A 16992-nucleotide genomic window follows, 5' to 3' on the forward strand; every position below is an offset into this window, starting at 1 on the left:
CATGAAAAAAAGTTCCAAAAAAATAACCACATTTAAAACAAATCTGATTCATGAAAACCATACTTTTTAAATTTTTCAGATGTTAAGTATAATTGATGTAAAAAATTATAGTTAATCATTGCATAATGTGCATCAATCTAGTTACACTATCATAACAAATATCTAACCAATCATCCTCGGAAAAAATAAAACCAATGTCCGCTTCCCATTTACGTTTACACCTATCCCAACCCTTTTCATCCATACCATCGTGTAATATTTGATACATAGATGAAATATAGCCCTTCTCTGGTACCTTCAGAAGAAAAATCTCAAATTTAGTCATTTCAGGTGAAATCATATCTCTACCAAACGTACGTTTTACCAAAGATCGAATTTGGCAATAGAGAAACAAAGAATTCTTATCAACACCAAAACTGTCCTTCATCTGATTAAAAGATAAAAATTTACCCTCTTTAAAACAATCTCCCAAATTCTTCACACCTTTAAATCTCCAATGCAATAAACTTCAATTATGTATTGAAAAAGAAATAAGTTGATTATTATACAACAGAGTCAAAGCCGATAATTCAGTCCTAGTGCCTATCATTTTTTTTTCTTAAACCATAGCTTCATTAAATGTTTTAGTATAGGCACATTATATTGCTGTAACAAATTTATATTCCATCTAAACAAAAATTGATGTATTTCAAATTCAGAAATATTTGCCATCTCAATTTTGGCCCAACTAGGATGCTGTTCCAAATCCATCAAGGAACTAATAAATTTAAGTTGGGCTGCTTCAAAATAATTTTGAAAATGTGGTAAACGTAATCCCCCTAACTCATATTTCCAAGTTAATTTATTCAAAGCTACTCTCGAAAATTTACCTCTCCATAAAAATTCCCTAACCATTTTATTCAAATCTTGAAAAAACAACATTATCAAGTAAATACGGAATAGATTGAAACAAATATTGCATATGTGGAAAAATATTCATCTTAATTGTATTTATCCTACCCAATAAATTAATAGGTAAATCTTTCCATTTAATCAAATCAGTTTTAATTTATTTTATTAATGGAACATAATTTAATTTATATAAAGATTAATAATCAACATTCAGAATTATACCCAAATATTTAATTCGATCATTCCATTTCAAATTAATAATATTCTTATAAACTGAATAATCTCCTTCACTTACCGATAATATTTCACTTTTTTCCCAATTAACTTTATATCCAGAAAGACATCCATATTGTATTAAACACTCCTTCAAGTGCAAAAGTGACTGAGCTGGATTTATTAAATACACCAATACATCATCAGCAAATAAATTAATTTTATACTCCTCATCTAAAAATTTCATACCTTGTAACTGTGTATTTTGTCTTATCAGCTGTGCTAAAGGCTCAATCACTAACGCAAACAAAGCTGGTGATAAAGGACAACCTTGACAAGTTGATCGAGTCAAAAGGTTCCGAAATCAAGCCATTCATCAATACTCTAGCTACCGGTTTACTATACAAAGCCTTAATCCAACCAATAAAAAAAGGACCAAACTTAAATTTCTCCAGAAATTTAAACAAAAAATTCCACTCAACTCTATCAAATGCTTTTTCTGCATCTAAAGATATCATCTGAAGATTGTCGAAATCTATTAATCAAACTAATCTCATGCAAGATATTACCTGAAGCATATCTATTCTTTATAATAATCCAACCAATAAAAAAAGGACCAAACTTAAATTTCTCCAGAACTTTAAACAAAAATTCCACTCAACTCTATCAAATGCTTTTTCTGCATCTAAAGATATCATCTGAAGATTGTCGAAATCTATTAATCAAACTAATCACGTGCAAGATATTACCTGAAGCATATCTATTCTTTATAAAACCTGTTTGATCCATATGAATCAACTTAGGTTAAAATTTAGCCAATCTATTCGCTAATATTTTAGCAATTATTTTATAATCTACATTTAACAATGAAATTGGTCTATATGAAGATACTTTCAAAGGATCTCTATCTTTCTTTGGAATTACTGTAATTAAAGCACTAGAACAAGACTCAGGTAATTCATAATGTTCTCCAACTTGACATAATACATCCCCAAACACTGTAGAGAAATCATCATAAAAGATTTTATAAAATTCAACCGAAAATCCATTATCACCAGGCGATTTACCGTTCAGCATTCCATCAAAGCCATTTTAGTTTCTGAATCAGTAAATGGTTCCTCTAACTCCTGTATATCTGCATCCTCTAATATCGGTAAATTCAACTGTGATAGAAAAAGATCAATCAATCCAATTTCTTGTTTTTCTTCAGATGTATATAACTTTTTATGAAATGAACAAAATTCATCATTAATCTCACAAGGTTTATAAGTAATAAGAGAATTCCATCTAACAGCATTAATAGTCCTCGAAACCTGTTCTTTCTTTAATTATGTGCTTTCTCTCCCCATTCATAATACTGTTGTTTAGTCCTATTAATCACACATTCAAATTGATAAGATTGCAGAGTATTATATTCCAATTTCAACCTAGATAGTTCTATTTTCTGATCTTCTGTAGCATCTTTCTGGAATTCCTTTTCTAACTCATCAATCTGTTTCTTTAATCCAAGACTCTGATTTAATCGATTCTTTTTTATTTTAGAAGTATAACTAATTATTTGTCCTCTCAAATAAGCTTTCATAGCATCCCATAATACAAACTTACTTTGAACAGAATTAGAATTTTCATTCAAAAAAAATTAATTTGTTTTTTCAAAAAATCAATAAATTCTGTATTTTTAACAACATTGTATTAAACCTCCAATGATCGGCCACTTGAATTTTCTCTGAAGTTGCATATGTAAAATATAACAAAGAATGATCTGAAGTCACCCTACTTTTATATTCTGCTTGTTGTATCTTCCCTTGTAAATGTGCCGATACTAAAAAAAGTCAATCCTTGAAAATGATTCATGTCTAAATGAATAAAAGGAGAAATCTTTCTCTGTCAGATTAAGACATCTCCAAATATCTACTAAATTAAGATCTTTCATCAACGCTTGAACCTGAACTGCCATCTTAGATTTCTTAACTTTCTTCGGAGATTTATCCAATAAAGGTTCCAAAACACAATTAAAATCACCACCAACTAAAATATTATCATTAGCCTGACCCAAATATAAAAATGCATCTGAAATAAATATTTCATCATCTACATTTGGGACATAAATGTTAAATTAAGTCCAAAATTCACTAAAAATCTTACAATTCAATTTAAGAATACATCCTGCCTTTTCCTCCATTGATTGTAATTCAAAAGATAAATTTTTATGTTTCAAAATTGCTACGCCTTTAGCCCTAGAATTAAATGAAGAATATACATGCCCAACCCAGTCCCTCTTTAATTTCGTACTTTTCTTCAGATTCAAATGTGTTTCTTGTAAAAAAGCAACATCAATTTTAATTTTCTTAATATACACCAAGACTCGCTTATGCTTGATCATACTATTTAAACCCCGAACATTAAAAGTAGCAAACCTCAACTTTGACACATCTACTATTGTTACTAAATACCAATAATATCTTTATATGAAAACTCAAATCAACGTATATAGGCCCTCCAATAGGAGAAAAGCAAATCACAAATTAAAAGCTAACTAAAATGAAAATAAAAAAAATTTAAAAAAATCTCCCCCCAAAAAAAACTACCAAAAGGTAGTAATCCCTAAACAAAAATTGGGTGTAAAGAACTTAGTGTAAATCTCCCCCTCCCCAGCCAAACAATGAATAACATCAAAATATCATAATAACAAAAAAAAAGTAGAATAAGAAAATTCTTCTATTCAAATGATTCCAGTCTTAGAGATCCCATTTCAGAAAAGTTGGACTCTTTCCATTCCTGTTTTTCCCATTTCTGCCATTTCTTTCATTTCCAAAACAAGCAGATTTTTCTTTAGGAAACAATGATGGACTACGTCTTTGTCCTCTTATGTCTGGCAATGAATCAGCAAAAATCATTGCTTCACGCTCATTCGCAAAAAACTGAAATTGATGATCTCCATAAAACGCCTTCAACACTGCCGAGTAGCGAAAAGTAGACTTATAACCTTTATGCCACAAAGCTTCTTTAACTGGGTTAAATCGATGTTGGCATTGAATGACCTCTTGACTCAAGTCAGGATAAAAAAAAACTCTACTATTCTGAATCAATAACGGAGTTTGTCGTCTCGCATTTTGCACTGCTAGTTAAAGTATTGCTTCTCTGTCCAGATAATTCAAACATCGAATTATTATCGTTCTCGGTAATCGACCAGGTAAAGGTGTTCTTCCTAAAGCTCTATGAGCTCTTTCCAATACCAAGCCTCCAGAAAAAAATTCCTGCCCTAATACTTGTGGGATCCAGTCTTTAAAAAAAAGAAAGGATTTTGTCCTTCTATTACCTTCTGGCAAACCAACAATTTTCACATTATTCCTTCTACTTTGATTCTCTAAGTAGTCTATTTTCCTTTCCAACTCCTTCTCACATTCTCCCAATTCTACAACTGATTTTTCAACCTTCAACAGTTTTTCTGTGTTAGAAACCACTTGCTGTTTACATTCCAAAAAAGCAGACTGAAATTTTTTAACATCTTCATAAGATGCTTCCACACGTGCTTTAACTGTATTCAATTCTGAACTTATACTAGCATTCATTTGAAACATCTCATTCATTAAAGGTTGAATGACAGCATTTAACTGCTCAGCCCTGCTTTCTCTGACATAGTGGCAGAACCAGGTAACTGCAGCTCCTGCTGCAACTCAACGAAAGGCATTTTAGAGGTTTTACTGCAGGTCTGGACTCCCAGTGACGGCACCCCGACTTCCTCAGGGGGTCGCCGCTGGTCTCCACCCCCCGCAGCTCGTTGTTTTTGTGCAAAATCACAGAGGAAATCGATATCTTCAGGTTGAAATGCTTCCTGATGCATTTCAAACAATGGAGTCGTCTTCCTGCGTGCTCCCTCTGTTAAAATCGAGAGGCTTCCAGAATTGGGATCCACTTCTTGGGAACACGCACCTTCCTCCAGAGAACGGGTAATTCCAGCGCCATCCTTCACTTGGTGAGTAATAGACATTTTTTTTTCAGCTCCCACAGGCAGTCTTTGTGGTTTAGACACTGAAGAAGTCATCAAGTCGTTTAGGCCCCAAATCTTCAGCACTTCGAAAATGTAACTTCTTCTGCACTTGAGGTTTAATCTTTTTACCATTAATCGCCATAGTAGTTCCTCAATACTTTAAACTAAAATTATAAAAGTTTAAACTTGAAAACAAAGGGTTAAAAAACGGGTACTTAAAAGTCTGGCCAGAGAGGTCGAGATTACACGACTAGACTCTACGCCATCTTGCCATGCCCCCCCACTGTTCCATTGTTTAAAAAAGGCTCCAAAAGTAACCCTGGAAATTATAGGCTGGTGCACCTAACATCAGTCATAAGTAAATTATTGGAAGGAGTCCTAAGAGATCAGATATACAATTGGCTTTATGCGTGGTAGGTCATATTTAACCAATGTTATAAAGTTTTTTCGAGGAGGTTACCAGGCAAGCTGCTGAAGGAAAGGCTGTGGATGTTGTCTACATGGACTTTAGTAAGACCTTTGACAAGGTCCCACATAGGAGGGTAGTCAATAAAATTCAGATACTAGGTATTTATGGTGAAGTAGTGAATTGGATTTGACAATGGCTGGGCGGGAAAAGTCAGAGCGTAGTAGTGGATGACTGCTTCTCAGTCTGGAGACCTATGACTAGTGGTGTGCCTCAGGGATCAGTGCTGGGACCATTGTTTTTTGTCATCTATATATCAATGATCTGAATGATAATGTGGTAAAATGGATTAGCAAGTTTGCAGATGACACTAAGATTGGAGGTGTGGACAGCAAAGAAGGTTTTCAAAGATTGCAGAGGGATCTGGACCAGCTGGAAAAATGGACTGAAAAATGGCAGACGGAATCAATGAAGAAAGTGTGAGGAATTGCATTTTGGAAAGACAAACCAAGAAAGGACATACATGGTAAATGGTAGGGACACTGAGGAGTGCGGTAAAACAGAGGGATCTGGGAATACAGAAACATAATTCCCTGAATGTGGTGTCACAGATAGATAGGGTTGTAAAAAGAGCTTTTGGCACATTCATAAATCAAAGTATTGAGCATAGGAGTTGGGATGCTATGCTAAAATTTTATAGGACATTGGTGAGGCCAAAGTTGGCATGTTGAGTACAGTTTTTGTCATCTAACTACAGGAAAGATATCAATAAGATGGAAAGAATGCAGAGAAGATTTACTAGGATGTTGCCCAGGCTTCAGGAACTGAGTTACAGAGAAAGGTTGAACAGGTTAGGACTTTACTCTCTGGCACATAGAATAATGAAGGGAGATTTGATGGAAGTATTTACATTTATGAGAGAGGTAGACAGAGTAAATGCAGATAGGCTTTTTCCATTTAGGCTCAGTGAGATATAAACCAGAAGACATGGGTAAAGGGTGAAAGGGGAAAAGTTTAGGGGGTACATGAGGGGAACACCTTCACACAGAGATTGGTGGGAGTATGAAATGAGCTGCCAGTTGATGTGGTGAATGTAGGTTCAATTGAATTTGGACAGGTGCATGGATGGGAGATGTATGGAGGGCTATGGACTGGGTGCAGGGCAGTGGGACTAGGCAAAAAAATGGTTCAGCACAGATTAGAAGGGCTGAAGGGGCCTGTTTCTGTGCTGTAATGTTCTATGGTTCTATGTTTCTATGGTTGCTTAAGGCTCCCATTTGCTTGAATTCCAGATAACGGGGATATTAATATATCTGTTTAATTTTGTTTTAAATATCATTATTGTGCCACTTCTGCAATTTCCTCTGGCAGCTCATTCCAAATACAGACCACCCTCTGAGTGAAAAAATTGACTCTTGGAAAACTCTTCAATTTTTCCTCTCTCACTTTAAACCTATGCCCTCTAGTCTAGAATCTTCTGCTGTGGGAAAGAGACAGTGAGGAATTACTTCATCCATGCCCCTCATAGATTTATAAACCTCTATATGATCACCCCTCAGTCTCCATCACTCTGAGGTATAAAGACCCAGCTTATCCAACCTCCCTATAACTCAAGCCCTCCTGTCTCAGCAACATCCAGATGAATTTCCCCTTCCAAGTTATTGATCGCCTTTCTATAATTGGGTGACCAGAACTTCACACAGTACGACAAGTTTGGTCCCTCTCATCCCTTGTACATTTGAAATATGAGGTCCCAACTTTTATAACCTGTCCAATGAACACATGGGCCTTCATTACCACTTGGTACATCTGAGTTGACACTTTCAAAGAACTATGTTTCAGTAACCTTAGATTACTATGTTCTACAACATTCTCCAGGGTTCAACCCTGGTTTAATCTTCCCAAATGTTTATCAGAGTTAAATTCCATTTACCACTCCTTGGCCCTCATTGTCAACTGATCTAAATCCTACTGAAAACTTGGGTATCCCTCCTCACTATCCAATGCACCAACAATGTTGATGCTATCTAAATATTTACTACTACTACTAATCACATTTACTACATTGCCGGGCAAATCGTTGCTGTAGATGAAAAATAACAATGGACCCAATACAGACCCCTGAAGCCCAAGCTTCCAATTAGAAAAAATCCTTCCACAAGTACCCTCTTTTCCCTTCCATGACGCCAGTTATGAACTCAATGGGTCAGCTCACCTTGGATCCCACCTTCAAGATTAACATGTCATGCAGCACCTTTTCAAAAGTCCACATTTTTTTTCTCTTTTGCTTCCCCTCTTATTGCTGGGGGCATCTGGCAATGCAAGTGTCACCTTTTTGTGTGCCTTTACCCCAGGCAAAAGTTGACATATTTTGTACGTTATTACATTTTGTGAATTAGTACGTAACAATAAAAGAATCTTGATCTGTTTACAATGTCCACTGCCCTGCCCTCATCACTTCTTTAAAAAACTCTATCGGATTCATGAAACATGATCTGCCACACACAAATCTATGCTGAATACCTCCAATTGGTCCCATATCCATTTGCCCAGTATGAGGTAGTAAATCGGATAAGGCATTGACTTTGTGGGAGAATCCAGAGAGTGGAAGTAATTGATTGCCACTCAGATTGGAGGCCTATGATTAGTGGTGCACCTCATTGTTATTTGTCATTGATATTGACGTTCTGGATGATAATGTGTTAATTTAGATCTGAAAATAAGATTGGGTTGCAGAAGGCAGCAGGAAAGCTTTCAAAGCTTGCAATGGGATCTGTGAAGTGCTGCACTTTGGGATGGAAAACCAGTGTGGGACTTGAACGGTAAATGGTAGGGATCTGGGAATTCAATACATAATGTAGACAGCTGGAATCTGGCTTTAAACTGGCTGAAGGGGTACACGATATTGGAACCAGTATGCGAGGGAGTGCCGAAGGGTTCCTGACTATATTGGAGGTTGCAAATGGTCTGAACTGGACTCTGTGTGGCTGCGGAAGTGCAGGAGGTGAATGTAAGGAGACTTGGTGACACTGGGGCAACTCTCATTTGCTTCTCTTTCTCTGAGTGTAAGAGGCGCTTCAGCAATTTCTGCCAATGGCAAATCTGTCTGCCTTACAGCGGGTAAAAGCAATTTTATGTTTTATTATAATGACAATAAATTTAATCTTGAAAGTGGAGTCGCAGGTAGATTGGGTTGTAAAGAGAGCTGCTAGCACGTTAGCCTTCATAAATCAAAGCGGTGAGTCAAGCTGAAGTTGTATAAAACAATGGTGAGGCCATATTTTCAGTGTTGTGAGCAGTTTTGGTCACTTACCTACAAGAAAGATAACGATAAGATTGACAGAGTACAGAGAAAATTGACAAGGATGTTGCAAGATCTCCAAGAACTAAATTAGATATAAAGTTGAATATTCCCAGAAACTTCAAAGAATGAAAGGAGATTTGATAGAGGTAAATGCAAGCAGGCTACTTCCACTGAGGTTGGGCGAGACAAGAACTTGAGGTCATGGGTTAAGGATTAAAGATTAAATGTTTATGGGGAACAAGAGGGCATCTTCTTCACTCAGAGGGTGGTGAGAGTGTGGAACGAGCTGCCAGCGGAAATGGTGGATGCGAGTTCCATTTAATCATTTAAGAGAAATTTGAACTTGCTGCCAGTGGATGCATGTTTGATTTCAACATTCAAGAGAAATTTGGAATGATACGGAGAGTGGCATCTGGGTCCAGGTGGATCAGACTAGACAAAGTAATAGTTTGGCATGGTCGAAGGGCCTGTTTTAGTCCTGTCACGCTCTGTGGTTCTACTGTCCAAATACTGGTAGATCCTGCCTCTCAGAAACCCTCTAACAATTTTCTGACCTCTGACAGCAATCTCACTTATCGTATGGTAATTGATTGTTCACTGCCACCATTCTGGTTTTAACTAGAAGAGATGAATGAGAAAATCTCAAAGCTAACTTTTGGAACGTCACCAAATCACAAGCACAACTTTCACTCAAATTATAGCTTTTAGCATTATCTCTTCCAAATTTACCTGGTGGGGAACCCATACTTCAACTGTCCTTAAATCCATCTTTGCTTTGTAGCAGGAAAATCACTCTGTGAGAACAAAAAAATGTTAGTCTCTGCCTGAAATTCTACTTAACTGAAGTCAATGGAATGGGCTTCGAAGACAGAGTACATACAACATACATTTGCGGGGTCTGCTCAATGCCACCAATCTGAGCTGATTTTCAGTCTTTCATCAAATAAATGTTAACTCTTTCCTTCATTAGTGATACAATGATCAATTAAAAAGCATTAGTTGTGATATTTCTATAAAGTCATATATAGAGATTTTCAGTTCATATTCCACTCGATAGCTAGCCTTCAGTGAGCCTTCTATTTACTTGAATCCTTCTCCCATGGACAAAAAAAAAACCCCGCAATTGAAGATACACGAGTACAATCAAATACAGTGAAACTCTACTAATCTAACAGTGGCTCAGTCATTAGTCTATCTAGAACCAGGCTAGAATGGGTTTGCAGCTGAAGCCTCTTCCCTTCAACACTCACCAGTTATTTGAAAGACCTACTATACATGCTGTGTCACATATACAGAACAAAAAACGAAATAGAAGTGTTTGGTTTTAATCCAATGTCCAGACCTTCTGCTCATCCAGCCTTACTTGCAAGGATGTTGGCTCATCGGAGCCTTATTTGGAGATATCTATTCCTTACTCTTCCAAATCAACATTTTCTGGAACTGGCCACAAAGACCATCCACCCCCTCCCCCGCCCCTCCCTCCCCCTTCAGCTCGAGTAACACGGGCATCCCAAAATACTGAAGTTTTCCACTGCCCTCCCAATTGGTTGCAATGAACATAGATTGCTTTCCAAAGCGGATGAAAAGAAAGTTGTCCGTTTGTGGTCGAGCACTCCACGAGTTTATCCAAACTAAAAGCCGAGGTTTCCCTGCAATGGACTGCTGGGTTGGACACCAGCCTGCAACATCTGGCTGGGCAAGTTGGAAATAGTTGGGAACCCCCTTCACAAAACGGGACAAGGCGTCCTGATATTTACCGAGATGAAGCCGAACAGGGTCTTCTCGCCTCCACTGCTTGCAGAGGTCTCTGGGCGCCGTTCGAGCGGCGAGTACAGATGCTGCTCCTTCCAGCCTTTTCAGAGCAGGGTCATTTGGACGCGCCTGGAATAAAATGTAGTTGGGAAGGTAAATTGGCCGTTTTTGCCCAATTTCTGACCCCTCAAACCACGGATGAACGAACACCGTGTGGTCGGGTTGCATCAACGGGATTAAAAAGTACGGTCAACATCCCGGTCGGGACCAAGAGGCAGGAAGGTGGCTTGGCGCGGGGCTGCGGTTGCGCCGCTGTCCGGTAGGGGTCTCTGGCGGTGCGGGAGCGAGTGTCGGGCTCTGCAGACGCGCTGCGATTGTCCGCTCCCTCCAGCCCCGGCTTTCGCTCGCATCGCTCTCTGCGCCCGCCGCCATATTGGCTGCCTGCTGCACCGAGGTGAGATGAGAGTGAAGCGCGGCCGTGGTCGCGTCTGACTCAGCGCCGAGCCCCAGCTGCAGCCTTGCGACTCCAGAGCTGCACGTTCCGCACTCTCCTTCGAGCCCCATCCGAAACGCCGAGCCATGGAGGCCGTCAAAGCCTTTAATAACGAGGTCGGTATGAGCCGCAGTTTGGGTGGGTGAGTGGGTGGGGGGGTGGGGGGGGATCGCCTGCGACGGTTGGTGGCCCTGGCCCGAGGCCTCGGAGCGCCAGACGGTCAAAACCGCCATCGCGGGATAAGGAGGAGGGGGAGGGGGGACAGGCCGCGGCCCGGAGAGGCGCCGTCACCGCCCCCCCCAGTCGGGAGGGGAAGCCGGGCCTCGCTCTGCTCCCGCCGCCGCCGCCGCCTCACGGAAAGGCCTGCCGAAGCCCTGGCGTGCGGGAGACCGGGTGAGGTCTCATTCGATCTTTAAACGACCTCGGCAGGGAGTGAAGAGGCGTTGGCGGGGCCTCCTGCCCAGGGCCTTGATCTGCGCATTTCTCCGGAGGGAGGCCCCAAGCCCCGCTGTCGCGGGACTGGGCTGCCTTCCTCAGCCCCCCCCACCGCCCCCGGCTCTGCCCTGCTGTGAGCCCCTGTAACCCGTCTCGACTTGATTTTTGAGGGCCTTCTCCTCTATTGAATGCGCAGCTTCTTTTTCCAGGGCCGGGGGGATATTCTCACCACGACTTTGTTTTTTAAAGCGTGGTTTAATATTTGCAACTCGATGGTTTCGAATCAGCGGGCCTATTTATTCTCAGCTCGATGTGCCAGTAGATCTTAACGTTAGTTGGAAGATCCTAAATAGTACATTTTAAATACTGAAGTTTAAGAACCGATGCGCCTGGAATTAATGTCGAGAAAGATCATGCATCAGTGATTTAAAAATAAAATAATTAATGACACTGGCTTGAGGATGTTTCAAAGCTTGAAGCTTAACCTTTACATGCTTTTCTCCCTAAAATCAAGGAGATGGCTTGTCTTTTCTACACCAGCCTTGCCCACTCTCCTGAACGGGATTGGCAGCTCATCCAAACTCCCCCCATGTGTGGCATGGAAGGACAGCAAGTTGGTGTCTCACCCAACAAGCCATAGCAGAGAAACATCTGCATGGAGTTTGGAGAAACTGGTCGAGTGTGCTACACAAATTGACAACTTTGCTTTGAACCACTTGAGGGAAACAAATCAATTTTAGATTTTCTGCAACCAATTGGTAGGGCCCTAGCTATCATGATTTGGAGATTCCCCAATGGATGTTCTTTGTGGCCAGTTCCAGGTAATAATAATTTCTCTTTGGAAGAGAGAGAGAGAGGAATAGATATCTAAATGAAACTCTGATGAACCAGCATCATTGGAATTAAAATAGTATTTTTTAAAATCTTTTTTCTGGATGATTATATCCTTATTAATGCCTAAAAACACGTTTCATTTTTTTCTCTGCATGTTACACTGTATGTATAATAAATCTTCCAATTACTCGAGTGAATTTTGAAAAAAGAGGAAATATGCACCCTGAGTTCAGCAACAGTCACATTTCTGACCTCAACACCAGACCCAGCCAAAGTCTGGGCTTTGGCTGTATACCCCTGACTATATTCCTGAATTCTAGACTAATGAGTGAGTGACATGCCAGACTCAGGATTTTTGAACAATCCACATTATTGGAGCTTTACTGTATTTGATTATACATGCCTATCCTCAATTGTGGTTTCTATCCACCAGAGGATGATTCAAGAGAACAAAAACCTCTGAAGACTTGTTGTAGAACACAAGAAGCTTTTGATATGGTCAAATGGAATAAGATTGATTTTATTCTGAAGGATTTGTGGCTTTATTCGAGATTAACTACTATTAAGTAAATCATAGGCAATACATGTGATCTTGTAAATATGAGGCCAAGCCTTCGCCAAGGAGTCTTATTTACAAGTGTCCACCACTCCAGTTCTTCTCAAAGTAAATATACAATCTATGGGGAATGATGAGTGTATTTTCTGGTTGTTTGATACTTTTACAATGCCCAACTAATACATGCATAAAAAAATGAAGTTTTAATATACAAAAACAGTGAAAAAACTTCACTTGCATGAGTATTTAAGCCTTAAAAGACTTTATTTTGAGCCACATTCTTAGAAAATATTTGACCATTGCTGCATCTGTAGGTTCCTCCTCCTCCATGGAGCTGCCCGAAAGATGAACAATAACATAGCTAATTAACTCCATCACACCGCCACCAAGTTTCCAGATACAGCTTCTGACTGTGGTAGGATAAAAACTCCTTTGAGAGTCAACCCAATGGTTAGCACCGCCAACCAGCTCTTGGGTGACACCACTGCTGTTTCATACAACTTTATTTAAACAATTGCTCTGAGCAAAACATGATTAAGGTACTGAATATTGCTCCCATCATCTCGAAAGGTTTGTGTTCCTTCAGAGAACATTTACTTCTACAATTTTATTTTTTGTATCCATTTTATTCTTATTTTTAATTTTTAAAACATTTCCTCAATTTTTGTTGCCAGCGCTTGAGGATGCCAGTTGCTTGAATTACTGATACCAGGGGTTTTACTGTATATGAATATTTCCGGTAATACTACAGCAATTATTCAGCTTTTTAAAAATTCCTCATAGGCATAAATGTTTATTCATGATCTAATGCCAGGATGCATTTATTTAGCAGATAGCAAATGTTTTGGGTTCTTTTTGATAATTTCTGGGGAACCAGCATAGATTATTACTTAAAACCTGTAGAAGTAAACTCTTCATTAGTGGCAGTACTCATGTCCAAAGATGTAATTGATTCTTTGTTTTATCAACCTAACCATTATTTCTGAGTGATTAATGAAAAGGTTCTTCTCTTGAGTTCTACATATGCATATTCTTGAAAAGCTTGGAACTTTAAACATAGTCATTGTTGGCTGCCAAGGTTGAGTTTGGTGAAGAAGGAAGTAATTTGCAGGTACGGATATTTATTTTGAATTTGGTGCAAAACATAGCCAATTACATCACTTTAGATTTATTTAGATCAGTTACTATTTATTTGTTGTGTAATAACAGGAAATTGCCTTTAGTCTGCCTTAAGGCAAAAGGCATCTCCTTAAGAGTCGCTGAGCATCCATGTCTTCGTCTCCAGTGCTCTTGCAGCCTGGACAGCTGCACAAGACTCCAAAAGTTCAAACCATCAGCAACCTGAGCCTAGATCCAAACCTCCAACACAGTGAGGAAGCCTTCAGCGCCAAGAGGCCTTCTTGCCCTCTGAACCCTCTTGAATCCCAGTTACAATACCTTGTTCTCATGAACCAGTCTCCAGCAGTCTGGTGTGAGTCCTTTTAACCTCAAGTTGCCAGCAGCCTGTGTAGGTTCCTTGCCTGCAAATTACCAACAGTTCGCTCCCTGTGTGGGTCCTTCAGCTGTACACCCCCCTTGCTGATCATGTCACCGTCCTTGGGGTCATCTCCTCTGCTTCTCCTTCTCACGGAGGGGGGGGGGGTGTTCATCTCATTACTGGTGCCAGTCTGCTGCTCCCCCAGAGTCTGCAAACCCTTGGGCTGTCATCTTGGGTCCAGACCCTGCAATTGCAGGATTTTTAATAAAAAGCAGTTTAAAGCCTGTACAGAGCTGTCCGCTGTGGGACTGGGCAGTCTGATCCTTCCTGAGGTGGGGGTGAGGTGTATCTCTGCTCCCTGCTCTCCCCGGTTCTGCACTAGCAACAGCACTGCCGTTAGAGCAGCTCTGGCAGCACCGTCATTTTTTTATGAAGAAAAATACTTCTGAAGAATAGTCACTACTGTAACACAAAATTCAATGCAAAAATACACTAGCTCTTTCAAAGTAGTATCCACGTATGGCTCTTAAATCGGAGTAAATTAAAATTGAGTATTTTTGTGTGAATGTTAACTTTCAGGCTGCTTATGCCAGTCTGGCAATTTTATTTCATATGCCTGGCTGACATTTCAGATTAATTTCCAGTTCTCAGAGATCAACTCAGTGAGATCTATCCACTTGGTGTGGTATAAATATGGTGAGGGTTATTTCTAATTATTTGCTTTTGAATAATTTGATAAATGACCTCAAATCTGACAGTACAGTATGCTACAGAGAGGTTGCTTTTTTAGAAAACAGTAATGCAGTTTTCTGAAGCGAACCCTTGACAACATTTGACAGATTTCTTGTGGATAGTTATTTTTCTCACGTAAATTTTGTGTGTTTTTCTTTAATTTTGTATTAAATTTTATGCAGCAGTTTATGAATTCCATGAGAATCAAATTCTGCTACCCAAGCAGCTGAAATGCAGGGTTACACTGTAATATCTGGGGTCTTATAACTTTTACATCAGGAAATTAAAGCAAAATATTACAGCATTGAAACAAGTCTTTCAAAATTCTGTCAAAATTATTATTTGGGGTATTAAAGTCCATAGGCATTTGTAATCCAAACTAGGAAATTGAAGAGCCTCTTGTGTCCTACTTGGGTCAGGGTCACTAAGTTGTGCCTGCACTACACTGAATTAACTTTTGGGACCCTCACGAGAATGATCTGGCTTGATATTACATTTTCCTTTCTCCAGGAAGTGTGTCATACAGGGTATCTGCCTTGAGACCCTTAATTTGGGTCATTCATATCCTCCAACATTTAAGGTGATCTGTAGTTTGGTGTATCACAAACAAAATTTTGAAATAATTTTTTCAACCTTTTCACATGTACGGCAGTTTTCGGATGTCTTGATGGTCTAGCTGTGACATTTACTGCTAGAAGAAATATTTTTTCTATTAATACCTCAAAATTTTATCTCAATCTTTTTTCACTCAAACTATTTCATGTGCTCCCAGTTTTAAGACTGGTCTGTGGAGCTTTATTGACTGCCTTTTGAAAATCTAATTACAATTCAGAGTTGTTCACAATCTGTATCATTAAAAGGTCTCAGAAAATAAATGGCCTAATACTTAAAATCCATGCCAGGTCTCTGCTGAACTGATTCAATCAACCACTTTGTCAGTAATATCTATCCAATGACCGCCAATAGGCGAATGATTTTCAGGGCCTTTTTTTCCTGTCCTGTTGTTCCTAAATAAATAGTAAAATGACACATTCTTTTAGGAGGACGGTCCCTGAATTAAGTGTATTTTTTTTCCCTACCTTTATAATTGTGCTGGAATCCAGATGTCCTGCAGATTTGTCTTGGTTTCATCAGTTTATCTATTATTGTTAAACTTACTTGACCTCACTGCCACTGCTGTAATTATTCTCATTCTCCAATGTGAAGACTGTAACAAACTTGCTGTTTGATAGGAGTCTCATCTTGGATATAATTTTAATATATACATGTTTCAGTCTTGCGGTCTTTTGTATTGAATAGGGTAATTAATGAAGTATATCTTTTGTGTTTTGGGGGCCATGTATATTGGGTTGCATGAAATCTACAGATCATTTGGCCCATCTGGACCTTGGAATTTATGCAATAAGCCGCCTCGCTTATGCTTATCCAACCCCTTCAGGTCTCTTTCCCTTTAAGGGCATTAATGCTATTTATGTCAATGTTCTTTGTTCCTTGTCAAGTTAAGAAGTACCCCCTTGAGTTCCTTATTAGATAAAGATTTCTAATTTTGGATCTCTGCAAAGTGGAAATATTTTCTATGCATGCATCCTATTAACTTTGTTTTTGATCTTAAAATACTGTATGAAATCAGCATTGGTTGTACAGTTTTTGCTGGGATAAAATTCCTAGGGTCTTTGACTTTTCTGATGAGAATATACTCTCAATTCTGGCAGCTCTTGTGAGTTAATTCCTTGATTGTCTTTGTAACCTTTATAATGTGAAGATTGTTTTTCCAGACTCTTTTGTGTAGTCTTCCAAAGGCGCTATTTGCCTTGGCGAGTCTGTTGTCTATCTCATTGTCGATCCTTGCATCTGATGAAATGGTGCAGCCGAGATAGGTAAACTGGTTGACCGTTTTGAGTTTTGTGT

The 16992-nt window shown here is 39.1% G+C and overlaps 1 protein-coding gene and 1 long non-coding RNA gene across 4 annotated transcripts in view; one reads left to right on the plus strand and one right to left on the minus strand.

The window, feature by feature from the left end:
• LOC138760681 (uncharacterized) overlaps positions 1 to 11558 on the minus strand; it is a 43397-nt gene extending 31839 nt beyond the window's left edge. Inside the window, exons 1-3 of the long non-coding RNA XR_011355807.1 lie at positions 11472 to 11558; positions 10563 to 10686; positions 9535 to 9599 (exon numbers count right to left, since the gene is read on the minus strand). This is a non-coding gene — a long non-coding RNA (uncharacterized lncRNA). The remainder of the gene's footprint in view (positions 1 to 9534; positions 9600 to 10562; positions 10687 to 11471) is intronic.
• The window catches only part of tiam2a (TIAM Rac1 associated GEF 2a), a 227221-nt gene continuing 221112 nt past the window's right edge, over positions 10884 to 16992 (plus strand). For all 3 annotated transcript variants that reach the window (XR_011355801.1, XM_069931598.1, XM_069931599.1), the window contains exon 1: positions 10884 to 11166. Coding sequence is in view for 2 of the 3 variants with exons in the window: in XM_069931598.1 (XP_069787699.1) it covers positions 11137 to 11166 (30 nt within the window). In the remaining variant the exon portion in view is untranslated. The remainder of the gene's footprint in view (positions 11167 to 16992) is intronic.

The sequence above is a fragment of the Narcine bancroftii genome, chromosome 4, assembly GCF_036971445.1.
Source record: "Narcine bancroftii isolate sNarBan1 chromosome 4, sNarBan1.hap1, whole genome shotgun sequence".
In the NCBI taxonomy this organism is placed as follows: Eukaryota; Metazoa; Chordata; class Chondrichthyes; order Torpediniformes; family Narcinidae; genus Narcine; species Narcine bancroftii.